The sequence below is a fragment of the Carassius auratus genome, chromosome 49 (genome assembly GCF_003368295.1).
Source record: "Carassius auratus strain Wakin chromosome 49, ASM336829v1, whole genome shotgun sequence".
NCBI classification, from domain to species: Eukaryota; Metazoa; Chordata; class Actinopteri; order Cypriniformes; family Cyprinidae; genus Carassius; species Carassius auratus.
In genome coordinates this window covers 1090030-1107702 of record NC_039291.1, presented here as the reverse complement: position 1 = coordinate 1107702, position 17673 = coordinate 1090030, and the positions used below count along the sequence as shown (strand labels likewise).

Genomic DNA, 17673 nt, shown 5'->3' with positions numbered 1-17673 from the left:
TTCTTAATAACAACAACTTGATGTCTAGCATTCAATAAAAAAGGTCACCCAAAATACTTGTTTAGAGCAATTGAAAGAATTCTGTAACCAATGTAAGCTAATACAGAGAGTGCTTTTCCGCAAAAAATAAAAATACAAATTGACAGTGGGAGCCAGCAGCCTGTCATGGAGAAAAAAAAAATCTCCAGAAACTTTGGCGTTCCGCCCTTTTTCTATCATGTCTAATGATTTTGGTTAATCTGCACGAGGGAGAGAGAGAGAGAGAGAGAGAGAGAGCAAGACAGTGCTTGTGTAGTTTGAAGACTGTGAGTGCGCGAGCGCACGTGAAACTTTGGTGTTTCGCCCTTTTTCTATCATGTTTAATGATTTTGATTAATATGCACAAGGGAGAGAGAGAGTAAGAAGCGCTCGTGTTGTTTGAAGACTGTGAGTGCGCACGCAGCCGGCTCTCTCTCTCGAATGCACCCTGTCAGGCGCAGCAGTCATTCTATTCTACATCACTCACCGATCAAATAAGGCTTTGACAGCCGCCAAAAAAAGAGAGATCAATGCAGAAAACCCCCTGGATTGGTTATATTGCGTATATTCAGCGCACATAAGGTAAACGCATATGTATATATATATATATATATATATATATATATATATATATATATATATACAGTATTGTTCAAAATAATAGCAGTACAATGTGACTAACCAGAATAATCAAGGTTTTTCGTATATTTTTTTATTGCTACGTGGCAAACAAGTTACCAGTAGGTTCAGTAGATTCTCAGAAAACAAATGAGACCCAGCATTCATGATATGCACGCTCTTAAGGCTGTGCAATTGGGCAATTAGTTGAATTAGTTGAAAGGGGTGTGTTCAAAAAAATAGCAGTGTGGCATTCAATCACTGAGGTCATCAATTTTGTGAAGAAACAGGTGTGAATCAGGTGGCCCCTATTTAAGGATGAAGCCAACACTTGTTGAACATGCATTTGAAAGCTGAGGAAAATGGGTCGTTCAAGACATTGTTCAGAAGAACAGCGTACTTTGATTAAAAAGTTGATTAGAGAGGGGAAAACCTATAAAGAGGTGCAAAAAATGATAGGCTGTTCAGCTAAAATGATCTCCAATGCCTTAAAATGGAGAGCAAAACCAGAGAGACGTGGAAGAAAACGGAAGACAACCATCAAAATGGATAGAAGAATAACCAGAATGGCAAAGGCTCAGCCAATGATCACCTCCAGGATGATCAAAGACAGTCTGGAGTTACCTGTAAGTACTGTGACAGTTAGAAGACGTCTGTGTGAAGCTAATCTATTTTCAAGAATCCCCCGCAAAGTCCCTCTGTTAAAAAAAAGGCATGTGCAGAAGAGGTTACAATTTGCCAAAGAACACATCAACTGGCCTAAAGAGAAATGGAGGAACATTTTGTGGACTGATGAGAGTAAAATTGTTCTTTTTGGGTCCAAGGGCCACAGGCAGTTTGTGAGACGACCCCCAAACTCTGAATTCAAGCCACAGTACACAGTGAAGACAGTGAAGCATGGAGGTGCAAGCATCATGATATGGGCATGTTTCTCCTACTATGGTGTTGGGCCTATTTATCGCATACCAGGGATCATGGATCAGTTTGCATATGTTAAAATACTTGAAGAGGTCATGTTGCCCTATGCTGAAGAGGACATGCCCTTGAAATGGTTGTTTCAACAAGACAATGACCCAAAACACACTAGTAAACGGGCAAAGTCTTGGTTCCAAACCAACAAAATTAATGTTATGGAGTGGCCAGCCCAATCTCCAGACCTTAATCCAATTGAGAACTTGTGGGGTGATATCAAAAATGCTGTTTCTGAAGCAAAACCAAGAAATGTGAATGAATTGTGGAATGTTGTTAAAGAATCATGGAGTGGAATAACAGCTGAGAGGTGCCACAAGTTGGTTGACTCCATGCCACACAGATGTCAAGCAGTTTTAAAAAAACTGTGGTCATACAACTAAATATTAGTTTAGTGATTCACAGGATTGCTAAATCCCAGAAAAAAAAAATGTTTGTACAAAACAGTTTTGAGTTTGTACAGTCAAAGGTAGACACTGCTATTTTTTTGAACACACCCCTTTCAACTAATTGCCCAATTGCACAGCCTTAAGAGCGTGCATATCATGAATGCTGGGTCTTGTTTGTTTTCTGACAATCTACTGAACCTACTGGTAACTTGTTTGCCACGTAGCAATAAAAAAATATACTAAAAACCTTGATTATTCTGGTTAGTCACATTGTACTGCTATTATTTTGAACAATACTGTATATATATATGTATATATTACTGACTGCAAACTGTATATATAACCATAACATATTAATTCAAAATAAATCTGAAAACAAAACAACATAAATGTATAAATGTAGGCTAACAACTATTGATAACTGTCTAAATCCTCAGATGTCAACATAAGCTCTGAGCGCATTCCTTCACTCACTCACTCTCTCTCTCGGTAGATGATGAAGTGAGCAGAACTGTGCTGAACATGCAGCTTCCTGTCCATTTGAGCACAGGAAGAGGGGTCGGACCCTATTTCCGCAGCCTTAGGTGGCATCCAGAAATTGCTTTTTTCTTTGAGATTGTAGAAGAGAAAGGGCACTTGATGGAGAGGGCCGGCACTCACTCTCGCCGGCCCCGCTGAGATTACAGTCCACCCCGTGATTTATGGGCCAGAACCTTCCACGCTGCCTCTGTGTGAAGGAAGCAAAGATTCATACAGAAACAGGTGGTTAAGGAGAAATGCTCTTAACCGCGGCCAGGTGCATCGACTGTGTCCGAATGAAGATGGGAAATCTGAGTGTGTGTGTGGATGTAGCTGGAATGAGACCTGGGAGACGCCGTGTCATGGATGATTACTTTTTACTATCCCTGCAATTATTCGAGTGATTGAACCGCTTTGAAATATGACTGAGAGAAACTCCTGAATCTTTCTTGCACAGCGGAGATCTTTAAGTCCCACATCGCTCACTGGTGGTCTCTGGATGGTGCCAGGCTTGCATATGCGACCATCAACGACACGCTGGTGCCCAAAATGGAGATCCCTATGTTCACAGGCTCCGTCTACCCTACGGCAAGACAATACCATTACCCCAAGGTAAAGATTATTCATGGCAATAAACATGATGTTGGTGCTGAAGATTATTATGTGTTATGTTTGAATGTTTTTCTTCCAGGCAGGAGAGCAAAACCCTGTCATCTCTCTTTATGTGGTGAATCTCAACGGCCCTCTGCACACTGTTGAGATGAGAAGACCGGAGGACCAAAGAATAGGGTAGGCTGGATGTACTCTCATTTTACGCCCCAAATTAATAGGTCTATTATGTGGAAATCAGTTTACATCTGGTAAAAATGTGTTAAATACGGAGGCTCTGGAGGGAGATGGTGATGGTAAAAAATCTGAGACGAGTGTAAAAATTATATTTCAGTGCTTAGCATCCAAGAAACGTACCTTTCACCCATAAATGTTGTATTAGCAATGGTTTTGTGATGAAAATAATATGAGGTGAGAAGAAAACATATATATGTCAGTGCCTTTGCAGGGCAATGCAATACATTTTCAAGAGGAAAAATACTTGTGAGCAAATGCACATTTTCTTGGGGGAACGCAACCCTTTTTGCACGAGAGCTCAAGAGTTTTGCAAACAAATTCAAAAGCATTAAAATAAATATTTTCCTCATAAATTTGTTAATAATATATCCTCTTTGGGCAAAGATTTTTTGTTATGGCAGAGAACCGATAAGTGGATGATAAGTGGATACCTAATGGTAGGTATAAAAAAATAAATAAAATACAATTCATTTGACATTCCAAAGGGGAATTTATGCATCACAACATTATAATCTATAGAATGAAAATGTTTAATTCTTTTAAAAAATTGCTGACGATTAAGTAAATAATTTATTATTATTATTATTTTTAATAAATACTGATTTGCGAGGAGCAAGGTACAATAAAGGTTTTAAATTTGGAAATTGAAATAGACTAGCGTGCGCAAAATATCTAATATCATCCAAAATATCAGCCGGTATGGTACTAAATTATGCATCCCCAGATTAACATATCATCAAATCTGCCAGAAAATTTAATAAACATATAACCATTTTGATGGATGGGCATTTAAAGTCTTTGAAGACATTTTAAAGATTCCGTCCAAACCAAGTGATTGTATATGATGATTATTCCAGAAGACTTTTCTGTTTATTTCTTGTTTATATTACAGTGAATACTATGTGACTATGGTGAAGTGGGCAACAAGCACGAAACTGGCTGTAAACTGGTTGAACCGAGCCCAAAATATCTCCATCCTGACCCTATGCGTGGCCACAACGGGTGTTTGCACCAAGGTACTGTATACTTCGATGTATGAAGTATATTCCGAAGTGCAGTGTAAAGGAAATGGATGCACCCTATATTCTGATGCTTAGCAAAGTGTAATTGTCATGCTTTCAGATCATATAACATATGACTTTATTTTAAATAAAAAAGTGAAAAGCTGTGCTACTTTACAAAGATAAACTTATTTGGTAGAATCATAGATTTCCAAGGTTTACGCAGAGGGTTAAAGCAGAGATTTCATAGATTTCATTACATTGGACTAAATGAGCCCAAAATTCTGCACTCTCATGATGTCATTACTTTTTTCTTTTTTTTATGTGATTTTCTTTTTTGTTTCTCTTTTTAGAAACATGAGGATGAAAGTGAAGGGTGGCTGAACAGACAGGTGAGTATTAACTTCCTCCACCCAAAAAAGTAAATAAAAATAAATAATGAGATCAATGGGAACAGCTTTGAATAGTCGAGGACATTTGATGTTCTTTGTCTTTTCACATCCCCCACAGTACCGTGCTTGAGCTGATATTGTTTTTCCTGATTCGTTTTTCATGTCTGTTTTTCACCAGAGGGAGGATGGGTCGTATGAAATGTTTTGCAATAACATGAATAAAGGATTGTAAAACTCCTGCAGAAATAAGCCTGAGGGCTCAGTCACACTATTACATATGTGCTGCATCATCATAATAATTCACATTCTAATATGTGTTGTTATGGTTTTAATATGTTTGGTGTTGCTTTAAGAAATAAAACTGCTCCGTCCTGTGGACACATTCTGTAATGCTCCTTCAGGTCTTATAATTCAGTAATTCTAAAACTCAGTAGCGGAAACCAAATGACGAAAAACTATCATGGGAGGAGAACATCATGATGATGAAATCAATGATCGTTTAGAGTTACATTTCTCAAACAGAATGAAGAACCGCTGTTCTCTAAAGACGGTCTGAGGCTGTTCTTCACCAGAGCTATCCCACAGGGAGGACGAGGGAAGTTCTTCCACATCTCCATGTCCATCTCACAGGTACATGCTTCAGCATGGTTTTTTTCTTGTTTTTTTTGTTTTTTTGATAAAAGGCAACTGTGTATTTTCTAATATAAAGAAATTGTCATGGGTGGTACATGACAGGAAAGATTAAGATGTATCTTTATAACATAGATACAAAATAAAGACAAGACAAGACGAACACAAAACTTAAACACAGGTCTAAATAAACACATGCTAAACAAGCAATAAACTAGAAATGGGTGAATAAATGACTAACTGTAGAAACTAACGAGAACATGCTTGGAAACAAAAACAGGATTTCAACTCATTAAACAAGCCCACAGAAACTACAGGATGAAAATAACCTTAACAGAAAAGGACTTGAAAAGAAATAACCTAGGCAAAGCATATATATATATATTTTTTTTTATCTTCAAAATATGTCTAATATTCTTAGTTTCAACTGTGTGGTTTTTTTGTTCTACCCACATTTACATTACAGTATTTTAGATGAATAAACCTTGCTTGCCAGTATAAAATACATTTAATTCATAAAAATGATGTACTATTTTAAAACATCTCGGCTACGTATGGTAACACTCGTTCCCTGAAGGAGGGAACGGAGACGTCATGTCAGTGACCGACGAATTGGGATATCAGGTGAATAGACCAATCTACTTCGAATGTACACTAAATGACCCAATGCACATTGTCATGGAATTATTGCATCCAGCTGCCGATGATCACAGCATAAGTATAATAAGGCAGCAGGTGCAATGCATACCAGGTTTTCACTGAGGTGCCGAGTCGGTGACCTGGCCGCTCAGTGGTGGTGCAGCAGCCGTGGTGCAGGATGTGACGTCTCCGTTCCCTCCTTCAGGAAACAAGGATTACCATACATAACCGAAACGTTCCGACAAATTGGGATCCCTACCAAAGCACCATGGGTGCTGGCCCTTCTCGTGCCCTGTTTAAGCCACCTGCGAGCCTATTTGGTGTAGGCCGGGGCTCGGAACAAGTAGTTCCACTCACCATTGTAAAAAAGCACTACCTCACTGAGTGAAATTGGATCACACTGGGAAAACGTACCTGTTCCACTTGGAACAGGGATGCTGCAGAAGCTCCATCCTTCCCGAAGGAGTTTTCAGAAGCAAATGTACATAAAGCATCTGTTTAGGTGTATATGAAGAAATCTGAGGTGATTGTAACCCTCTTGGAAAGACAGAGGTTTGCCAGGGAAACATGGGATCTAAGGCTATACTGTGGACTATACACAGATGAGTACCGCTTAGGTCTCAATATGGAACTCAGCCTTCCACGGTTCTCACGGATTTATCGCGAAGGTCCCCTACACTCTTGATGGAGGCCAGTGCAAGCAGGAGCATAGTTTTCAATGAAAGAAACTTTAGCTCGATTGAATGCAAAGGCACGAATGGGCCTTGCTGTAGTGATTTTAGCACTAGAGACAGGTCCCAAGAGGGTATGGGGGGAGGGAAGGATTTAACCTCCTGGCCCCTCTAAGGAACCTAATGACAAGGTCATGCTTACCCAAAGACTTTCCATTAACGGGGTCATGGTACGCAGAAATAGCAGCAACCTGGACTTTGAGGGTGAAGGGAGACAGCCTTTGCTCCAGCCCTTGCTGCAGAAAGGAAAGCACGACCACAATCAGGCATCCCTGGGGATCTTCTCAGCAAGAAGAACACCATTCGACGGACAGGCAAAAGCTTCCAAGAGTGCGTTGAACTCATAGCTCACTGGAGACAGTTGGATGGAGCAAAACTATGTTGTTTTTGGCTCTGAAGTGAAAAGCTGGTTGCATTGCACCTGTTGCCTTATTATACTCACTCTATGATCATCGGCAGCTGGATGCAATAATTGCATGCCAGTGTGCATTGGCTTTTTAGGTTTAAACTCTCAGTAGATTGGTCTATTGAAGCAATATCCAAATTCATTGGTCCCAACGTGACGTTGAGAGTGACCGACTGAAAGGGTACAAATATGTTGTAATTTTTTAGTGAAATATGAGATGATAATTTAGCTTTTACTTACAACACTAGTTCATAGTGAGATCTACAATGAAATGCAAGATTGTCTATAATGTTAATTAATATAATTTTAATTTAACAGCAATATTTAGATGTAACAGATCTAGCAGTACTCCAAAGTAAAAAGATTCATTTTACTAAAGGATATGATTATAGACAGCCCAATTCAAACAAGTTCCTTCATTTTCCCAAGACAATTTATTTTGTGATAACGAATCACATTTTTACAGCGTTTAATTTATAAGTTTAGTTGATAAGACTTTACTTTATAAATTTCTTTAAACATGCTCTATTTGTAAAATGACACATTCTTATATACAGTATATATATATATATATATATATATATATATATATATATATATATATATATATATATATATATATATATATATATATTAGTTAAACATTATATTGATGATTCTTTTATTCACAATACTGAGTTCCATTTAGTATAATTAATGTCTAATTAATATGTTTTCTTCCTAAAGCCCAACAGCAGCACAGATACTCTGCAGTCCATCACATCAGGAGACTGGGACGTCACGCAGGTTCTTGCGTATGATGAGTACAGCCAGTTAATGTGAGCCAATCCACCACCAACACCACAAAATTAACATCAATGATTAATTTGATGAGAATTGAATTATTTTAATAGCAGTAAGGTCACATAACTTTCAGTCCGTTCTTATAATAATGACATAAAATACAGCTAAATTTTAGCTACTAAACTGTGAACAATTAAAACAATAATGGTGGGTATGTTAGCTGCAGTGGTGGACAGTAACGGAGTAGCTTTACTTCGTTACTGTACTTAAGTCCATTTTTCAAGCATCTGTACTTTACTGGAGTAGTTTTATTTTGAGTAACTTTTACTTCACTACATTCCAAAGAATAAGATTGTACTTTTTACTTCACTACATTTAATAAAATATACCGTTGCTCCTTATAATATATCACATGCCTTGACACACAAGAAGCGGTGTCTGATTCAAGAAAGAAACGTTTTTTTTTTTTCAATGAACCTTTTAAATCCGTTCGCCAGTCACTCTAAATGATTATTTCACAAGTTAGAATGATCCAATTACAGATGTTCTAGAGTCAACAACTCACTGATTCAAATGGACCGTTTAGTGCGAGTCTCCAGTGAACTGAATTCACAAGAACCATAGACTGTAGGGAAGAGCAGGGAGGTCTTGTGAGTGCACGTGTAATTGTTGCTGCTAAATGTAAGTTACGAATATCCAATATACATACACAAAAATATATATACACAAAAAATTGAGTACTTTTGTACCTTCAAAAAACTTGATTAAAATTGAAAAATGAGTACTTTTACTGGAGTAATATTTTATTATACATATCTGTACTTTTACTCAAGTACTTGATTTGTGTACTTCGTCCTCCACTGGTTAGCTGAGTACTAACGTGACTGATGAAAGGATAGTTTGTAAACCAAAATATGGCTACTGTAATGAAGAAAGACGGACAAAGACAATCTGTGTCTTAACTTTTAATCAATGCAGAACAGCTGTATCACAGGAGCAGCAGCCTCACTAATTTGCTCGTCTCTCCCGCATTAACACTATAACTGCAGGTACAGCAATTTCACAATGATTATAAAGTCTGTGTGCTACATTACATTATTAAACAAAGTAATTAGAACTATGTCAGTCTACAATAATCAACACATTCTTAGGAAATAGTGAGTCCATAGCGCATAACCAGAACTACTTGAGTAAGACAGTAATATGATTTAACTGGAAACCTAAAGCTGCACTAAGTAAATCACATATTAGCACAAAAACTTGATATTTTGAGCATTTAATTGAAAACGTACACATAACGTATCAATCGTACTTACAGGTTGTGGTTCGAAGAGCTTGTTAGTCCAAATTAAGAAGATTAGAAGCCAATAAAGATGAAAGCCAAGATTAGAGAAGCATATTATTAAGTTCTCTTAGGGGCCGTTCACATATCGCGTCTTATGCACGCGCAAGTTCGTTATTTCCAATGTAGGCGCGCTCATAATGGAAGTGACGTGGCTCGCCCATTTTTTCCAGGCGCATCCGCACCGCATCGAGCTAAAAACATGTCAACTTTTCAGAATGCCGCAAGCGTACCGCGGGTCATGTGACAAGAACTAACCAATCAGCTTCATCCTTTCCCGTAACAATGTTGAAAACTCAGCCAAGATGAAGGAACAGCTTATCATAGCTGTATATGGATTGCCATTTTGAAATAAATTTAGTAGCAGAGCTACTGCAAGCGATTTTTAGTGCTGAAAATCCATTTATCCTTTGCTGAAATTTACGCGTCTTCATGGAGAGAGCAGGTCATGGTTGCTTAGCAATGGCAGATGCCTCAGGAGCGCAAGAGCCCGAAGGCTTTTGGAAAAAAAATCAGAAAGCGGCGCGCCTAGCGTTTTCAACGCGTTTTTAGGTGAACGGCCACTTATTTTTAAACTCAACACTCAACCACCTGCTTTCCCTCTCATGAAGCACTCAGTTTCTTGATTTTCAGTCAGTACCCTGGACTATGAATGTAAATCTTTTAGTACCATGGTTTATGTTTAACCAAACAGCTGTCGGTTGCCATTGACTTCCATAGTATGTGTTTTGTCTGACACATTCAGTTCTCACTTAAGATTATTAGTAAGTTTATTATTATACATATATATATACATTTTTTTTTTTTTTTTGCATGAACAGATATTTCCTCAGCACTGAGGATGACCCTAAAAGAAGACATCTTTACAGGTACATACAGCACATACATATTTGTGTTTTGTGGCGTGTGAAGTTTGGCTTGTGCCGTCACAGGCTTGTTCTCGCTGACAGTGTTAATGTTCCTGTGGTTGTTCCAGCGCAGACACGGTGGGCACCTTCAACCGCCGCTGTTTGTCCTGTGATTTCACTGACAGCTGTGGGTATGTCAGTGGCTTCTTCAGTCCCGGCATGGACTACTTCCTGCTCAACTGTAAAGGTAGACAACTCTCTGTTTCTGTTTTGTCAAGAAATGAAAAGTCAAGAAATACTTGTGTAAAGTTTTGTTTGGGTGAAAAGTTCAAATGAGTCTCTGAACTCACCATGACCCTGACAAATTTTCAATAAACGCTTGTTAGTTGACACTGTGGCTAATGTCGGTTTAGAGCCCATGAACCTCTACTTTTATATTGTCTCCTAACAAGCTTTATGCATCTTTGATGAGTTCAGTGTTGCGCAAGACAAATTAGAGAAAGGGATGGAGACAGCGAGAGTAGAAGCATTGTCAAAGAGTGTGTTGTTATTGTTCAACAGTAAAGTTTTATTCTGCAAAGTGCATTGATTATTTGGAGGGCTTGTTTCTACAGTGGCTGATGTGTTCTGACGGCTTGAATGCTTGTATTCACTGAACCGTTGTGACAGAACTCCTGGAGAAATGACGATCAGTGCTGTTGTGGCACTCGTTAAATTCAACGCAGACGCTCATTAACTAAAGCTTTCATGCACCTTTTTCAGTTTAGTGGCAGGCTGTCTATAAAATAAACTTTAGAGAACTTGTAAAAAGACTTGATAAACTGGTTTTGAAAAGTGCTAATATGTGCAGCTGAAAAATAAGCTATGACTTAACAATATAACAATAATGCACCATCAATTATGGTTATTAGCTTTGGATATAAGAGCATCTGCTAAAATGCATAAATGTAGTTTTAAAAAATAGTTTTGTTATTTATTGATGTACTGTATGTATGTGTCACGATCATGGACTTTCTGTTCCTTTTGTGTTTCCCTATTTCGGTCATGTTCCGTTCCTCGTTTTGTTAATTGATTAATCCCCACCTGTTTCCATTCCCCTGATTACTTTCCATGCCTTTTTAAACCCTGTCTGTTCTGTTCCCTTTTGTCCGCTATTAATGTGATGTTAAGTTCTTATGTTTTAAGATTTGTGTTGGATGTGCCCTTATTCTCCCGTGAGCATTAAAAGAACTCTTTAGATACATAATCTCCCTGGTGCACTTTATATGCACACCCAGCTCATATTACAGAATGTATGTATTTAGTAAGATAGTTTACGCTATAACTTTATTTTTATTAGTTATCATATTATATTACCTCCGTTTTAGCATAGCAATACCACTTGTTCCAACACTATATGATAAACTGTTATGATCCAAACTAGATTTTTAACAAGAAAATGTGGGTAGGCAGGCAGAAATTGATCATGAAGTGAAACGATTGGTCTGTGCATGAGTTTGATCCTGTTTTATTGTGCTTCAGACTCTTGTGAATATGTTAAGGATTTTTTGCTTGAGGATGTGGATTATAATGTTGAAACTATTTTTCAGTTTCTTGCGCAGATCGATTGTTGCACTTTGCAAGACCTCTATTTATTTTAAGGAGCAACACTGTACTAATTTTGTATTGCTTGTAAATGCTTTTTCGACTCTCAAAGTAACTGTAGCCATGGACTTTTCAGGCAGTTTTATTTCTCAGTATTATGCATGAAGAGTTTATATAAAACATTTGGACAAGAAAGAATCATTCTGTAAGACACAACAAAATAGCTACAACTTCCAGCTGTGAGATTTACCTATTTACAAATAAAAAATAACACCCATACTGTTGCAAAGCATTTGTTCAAACTATGGAAAACAATGACATGTCATTAATTATTGATGATTATGTTGATATGTTGTCAGGTCCTGATGTTCCGTATGTGTCGGTTTTCAGCACCCATAACAGACAGAGTGAGTATCCAGCCTTCCCCCTCTCTGTATCGTTTGTGTGTGTGTGTGTGTGTGTGTGTGTGCTTGAGTTCTGGATGATCTGAAGGGTCTTGCTCCTCTCATTTGACTGCTAAACACAGACTAGAATACAAACACATGCACACACAGGCCAATGTTTTAGGAGTTTCACATTGCCACATTTTTTATTTTCAACTGTGTTTCAACTTCATCCTCTCTCTGTACTGCAATGTACAATATGGGTTTCTTTTTTTTTATCTGACTGAAAACAAGGTATTTAGCCCTATTTTGGCTTCTAGCAGGTCAAGAAGCAATTTTCTTTTTATATAAGTGGACCATGTATCCTATATTTATGGTACAGCCAAAGTGCAAACGAAGGTGGCAAGGCATAAGGAAGTGCTCTGGAAAAAGTGTTCCACAAGGTCACAGTTCATTTTCGGTGAGAAGATGAAATGAGAATGAAGAGTGGGCACAATTCTGTGAAACTAAATGTGGAGAGAGCACCTGGTTTAGAGAACACTGCTCCGGGTGACTGCCTCTATCTATCGCCTACTCCTCTAATATTTTACATATAGTGTTATTTAGCTTTCATGCCACATTATTTTCCATGCATAGGTGTTGACACAAATGTATAATGATAAGTACCCCCAATGAAAATAATTTCTTTGTGTCTGGAACAATGGCTTACAGTATGCCTTTACATCATTTTGTATAGACTGATCCAGAAATATGTTAACTAGTCCCCACCTCCACTCAATCACATCAGCTCAGACCTGTTCCACTTTCACTGTTTAAGTGAAGTAGTAAATGCTACACCATGGCAAGTTGTAATTTTGGATAAATGGTTATCGGAGAGTGAATTCATTCAAATTGTAAATGTATTATAGCCTAGAAAGCATGCAAAGAGTGCATCTCTTATAATCTCTAAACAACCACTCATAGTTCATCTTACAAAGTTATGTTAATAATCAATGAAGTTCTACACTGCACAATTAATCTCAAATTGATATCGCTTCTTCACTTTGTTATAACAAGAGGATTTGTTAATGTGCATAACTCATTACTGGTTTAGAGCGGTGAGTGGATTTTATCTCTGATTGGCAATCACAATCATGAAATCAACAGATAGCTCTGTTTGGCCACATTGTTAAACACTGCAAAAATATGTTGTAAATAGACATCTATAACAAAGTGGAGATACTAAAATGAAATGTCCCACCCTGCAAGTTGAGGATTGGTGGGATTGATTACGTTTTTATGACACTAGGAAACAGGCCTGGTTTCAAACCACATTGCACTTTTTAGGAGTAAAAGTGCAGCAATGGTGTTACATTTGCATATTAACAATATTAAGCATATTAAGAATCCAGACAGACATGCAAACGGCATTAAAAACTTGATTTTCACCACAGCGGGGGCTTTAAATGTAACATTTTGCTTGGAATTAAACGCTCAAAAGAAGAGTGACAAGTTTAGGAAGATGCATTGCCAAACTCTGCGTGACACTGACACAGAAACTTGCACACTGTTCTCATTGCATTACATACCCACAGCATGTCAACTGACGATCAGATCTCTTCCCAGGCCTACCATAGACTGTTTGTGATTAAATAGTTCTACACACACCTGCTTGCACACTGAGAGCACTTACAGATGATTGGATTATTGCCAGACGTGCCATGACTTCTATAAAAATGGGAACTCTCTGTGTTAGAGTCTGGTAATTGTGTTATTATGTATATAATATCCTGTAAGCCCATCGATATCAGAACGAGAGTGTGATTCGGTGCGACAGTACATCACAAAAGTCCTCTTACAGAGCTCACATCTGTGTGTTTGTGTGTGTGTGTGTGTGTGTGTGTGTAGAATGTTCAGAAACGCTGTTTTTGTACATAATCTAAAGTTCTTACTCTGCCTTTTCATTTTTTTTTTTTTTATCCATCCCCTTCTCTGCCAGGTCCATTCAGTAAATGCTAAATTTGACAACAAGGTCAAATTCAGATGACTTGCACAGCGCTCACATGGATCCTTCTCCGTATTGACACAAAAATCGTTGCTGTTTTTCAAATGTGCGGCTATGTCAATAGCATTGGTGCAATGGGAGCAAGTGTGCTTTGTGGGGCTTGAGTCTGAGCAGGCACTGATAAGCCTGTCTTAAAACGAAACCCTCAGCTGCAATGTGCTCTTAATTGTTACGTGCACTTCCAAGACTATCGCTGCTGCTCAGGATGGAAGGTCTCCATGTTTACAGCAGCAGTCATGATATCTGCTCTATTTAGTCGCTTCCTATCAGAAAAGCCAGCTGCTCACCGGTCTCTCACATCCTCGGAACATCTAGAACTGTTAATCCTGCAACTGGCTCTCGTTTATGTCCCAAAGCAATTAGCTACTCTTTTCTGCAGGTCTGAAGAGGTTTTGCTTGTAAATGCTTAGTTTGAGATAAACAATGAATTGTGCCTTGACGTGGTTTATTTCTCCCAAAAATGACATTTCTGTCATTATTTGGTCAATAATGCAATAATTATTCACCCTCGTTCCATACCAGTATTAGCCTCTATAAGGTTTTTCTATAAGGATATGTTTAGCAGAATGTATGTTCTTATTCAAACATACTGTTCACTAACCTGGGATATCTCAGGAAACAACAACAACAACAACTTAAGTTATTATTTTTTTTAACCATTTTTATTAACATTCTGTTAGAACACCAGCTGTAAATTCTTTCTTGTTATTTTTTACAGCCATTTTAAAATGTTGGGCACAATATCATGCCAAAATAGAGACAAATTAGGCATAATAAAAGTTTAACACATGCATAGACAACTATACAACTAACACGGAAACAATGGAATGAAATGCATGTCAAAATAAGATTATTTGAACAAATCTAGTTGTGACATTACTATTGTATTGTGAGTATTTTATATATTAGATAAATTGTCCCCATTGAAAGTGTTTCACTGTAAAACAGATTATTGCAATGCACAAGTCTAAATTCATTTGTGATATTCAACATTATATCACAGGTGATGCATACATAGCTGTTGGTGAAAAGTGTGAAAGAGATTTTGGGAGCTATAGTGGAGGGCAAGATTTTGGAGTGTATGCAGCACTAAGCTAAATAACTTTCAGTTTGTAGTTTGGAACTTTTCATTTGTGGGGTAAACTGATCCGTTCAGGAACTTTTTTTAATGACATGAATGGTTTCTTTCTTTTTGCAGAGGTCCGTGACATCGAGTTGAATCTGAACATGAGGAGAATGGTGAACTCGATGCAGATGCCGAAAGTGGAGTACAGAGAAATAAACATAGAGGATTACAGTATGTCAACTAAATCGTGTTCAAATGCTGGTGTTTAAGAAGGATTGTAATATAATACAGATGCAGATTAATCTCTGACTGTCATACACAGGCCTCAGCATGCAGATCCTGAAACCTGCAGGCTTCATAGACACCTCACACTACCCACTTTTGCTCCTTGTGTGAGTAAATATCAATATCTGCAACATTTTCTTCATTTCCTTACAGGCCCTTTGCCTTTCCACACAACACCACTCATGGCCACAAACAAACTTTATGTTCCCTTTCAGTCGGTCACTCTCTACGTCACGTTGGTGACCGCCGAATTTAGATCCATATTTGTCGGTCACTGACGTGACGTCTCCATTCCCTCCTTCAGGGAACGAGGGTTACCATACATAACCAAGACGTTTTATGCGGAAAAATGAACTCCCCCATGAACCTCCATCTGGGTTTAATCCCTCATTTATTTTATTTTTTATAAATTCATAATTATTTTTTATAAAGTCATAATCTACCATTTTCTTGCATGTTATTGAGTCTTACTTATAATGTTAGTCAAGGTTTCTTGGGCCAAAGCCTATTTTAGTTGTTAATTTACCCTATATTCCACTCTTTCTCACAGTTTTCTTGCAATTATTCTCTCATGATTAGCTAAAAATATTAACTATGATTGATCAGTTAAGATCAGTCTTTATATATATATATATATATATATATATATATATATATATATATATATATATATATATATATATATATATATATATAATTTAGCTAATATTATAAATTTGCAAATATTAATAAATAAATACGTGAAAATAATATTTAAAAAAATACAATTAAATTGTATTGAAATGTTAATGTTTATATTATTATTTGTTTTGTATCTAAAAAAAAAAAAAAAAAAAAAAAACTAAACAAATGATCTCAATAGGTCAATAAAATAAAAACCCATGATGGTCAACAACTAGTGTGAAATTAATTACTTCATGCCAAGCTGCTGAATACCAATGTCATTTAACATGCTCAATGTTGAGACAATTTATACTCATTTGTATAATTAAGTTTGAATAAATGGTCCGGGGAGGAAGCTTTGAATCATGAACTTTAGAGTTTGCCTGTAGAACATTATTATAATTGTATAATGTTGTGATGTTACAATATTATATAATAGAAGTAAATCCTGTTTTCCATGATACTAGTCCTTTAAAGCATTTGTTGCAGGTCATCCTATATATTCCCAAACAGCAGTTCCTCTCCTGCTCTCTGTTCTTGTGCTGTGCTTCAGGTCTCATCAAGAGTAAGAGTGTAACTCTCAAATGGACTTTAGTCAGTGCTATTAATCTTGTCTTTTCAGCCGTACACTTTCAGCCACTGTAATTACACCACAAATGAGTTCACTTGCAGCCCGCCTTCATTTAAGCCACCGCACACATCATACAAACCGCAGCAGACATTCACCTGTGCTCTCTTTCGAGCCGCAGAGCAGTGAGTCTATAATGTGTGTTAGGAATATAGTGATTGTCTCGAAACACAATCAGCTGCTTAACTATATACCCTTGTAAAAAATTGCACTTTACTAAATAATACAAATATCTATAAATAGTATACATAAAATATAATGGTAACACTTTACAATAAGGTTCATTAGTTAACATCATTATATAGTATATTTACATTTACATTTATTCATTTAGCAGACACTTTTATCCAAAGCGACTTACAGATGAGGACAGTGGAAGCAATCAAAAACAACAAAAAGAGCAAGGATATATAAGTGCTATAACAAGTCTCAGTTAGGTTAACACAGTACACATAGCAAGGGCTTTTAAATAATATAATAAATAAAAAGAAAACAGATATAATAAAAAAAGAATAGAGCAAGCTAGTGTTAGAGGTCTTTATACACACACACACACACACACACACACACACAAAATTGCATAATAAATTAAAAGAAAATAGAATACAAAAAGATTAGAAAGGTAGTTAGATTTTTTTTTTTTTTTTTTTTTTAAGAATATAATTAGAATAGTGAGTGTTAAAGTTAGAGGGTCAAATAAAGATGGGAGAGATGTGTTTTCTGCCGATTTTTGAAGATGGCTAAGGACTCAGCTGCTCGGATTGAGTTGAGGAGGTCATTCCACCAGGAGGGAACATTTAATTTAAAAGTCTGTGAAAGTGACTTTGTGCTTCTTTGGGATGGCACAATCAAGCGACGTTCAATTGCAGAACGCAAGCTTCTAGAGGAC

The 17673-nt window shown here is 37.1% G+C and overlaps 1 protein-coding gene across 1 annotated transcript in view; it reads left to right on the top strand.

The window, feature by feature from the left end:
* Positions 1–17673, top strand: part of LOC113065892 (dipeptidyl aminopeptidase-like protein 6) — a 98475-nt gene that overhangs the window by 65312 nt on the left and 15490 nt on the right. Inside the window, exons 9-19 of the mRNA XM_026237444.1 lie at positions 2971–3125; positions 3205–3302; positions 4252–4375; positions 4714–4752; positions 5275–5382; positions 7885–7976; positions 10105–10152; positions 10260–10378; positions 12075–12122; positions 15341–15439; positions 15531–15600. Of these exons, the coding sequence (XP_026093229.1) occupies positions 2971–3125; positions 3205–3302; positions 4252–4375; positions 4714–4752; positions 5275–5382; positions 7885–7976; positions 10105–10152; positions 10260–10378; positions 12075–12122; positions 15341–15439; positions 15531–15600 (1000 nt within the window). The remainder of the gene's footprint in view (positions 1–2970; positions 3126–3204; positions 3303–4251; positions 4376–4713; positions 4753–5274; positions 5383–7884; positions 7977–10104; positions 10153–10259; positions 10379–12074; positions 12123–15340; positions 15440–15530; positions 15601–17673) is intronic.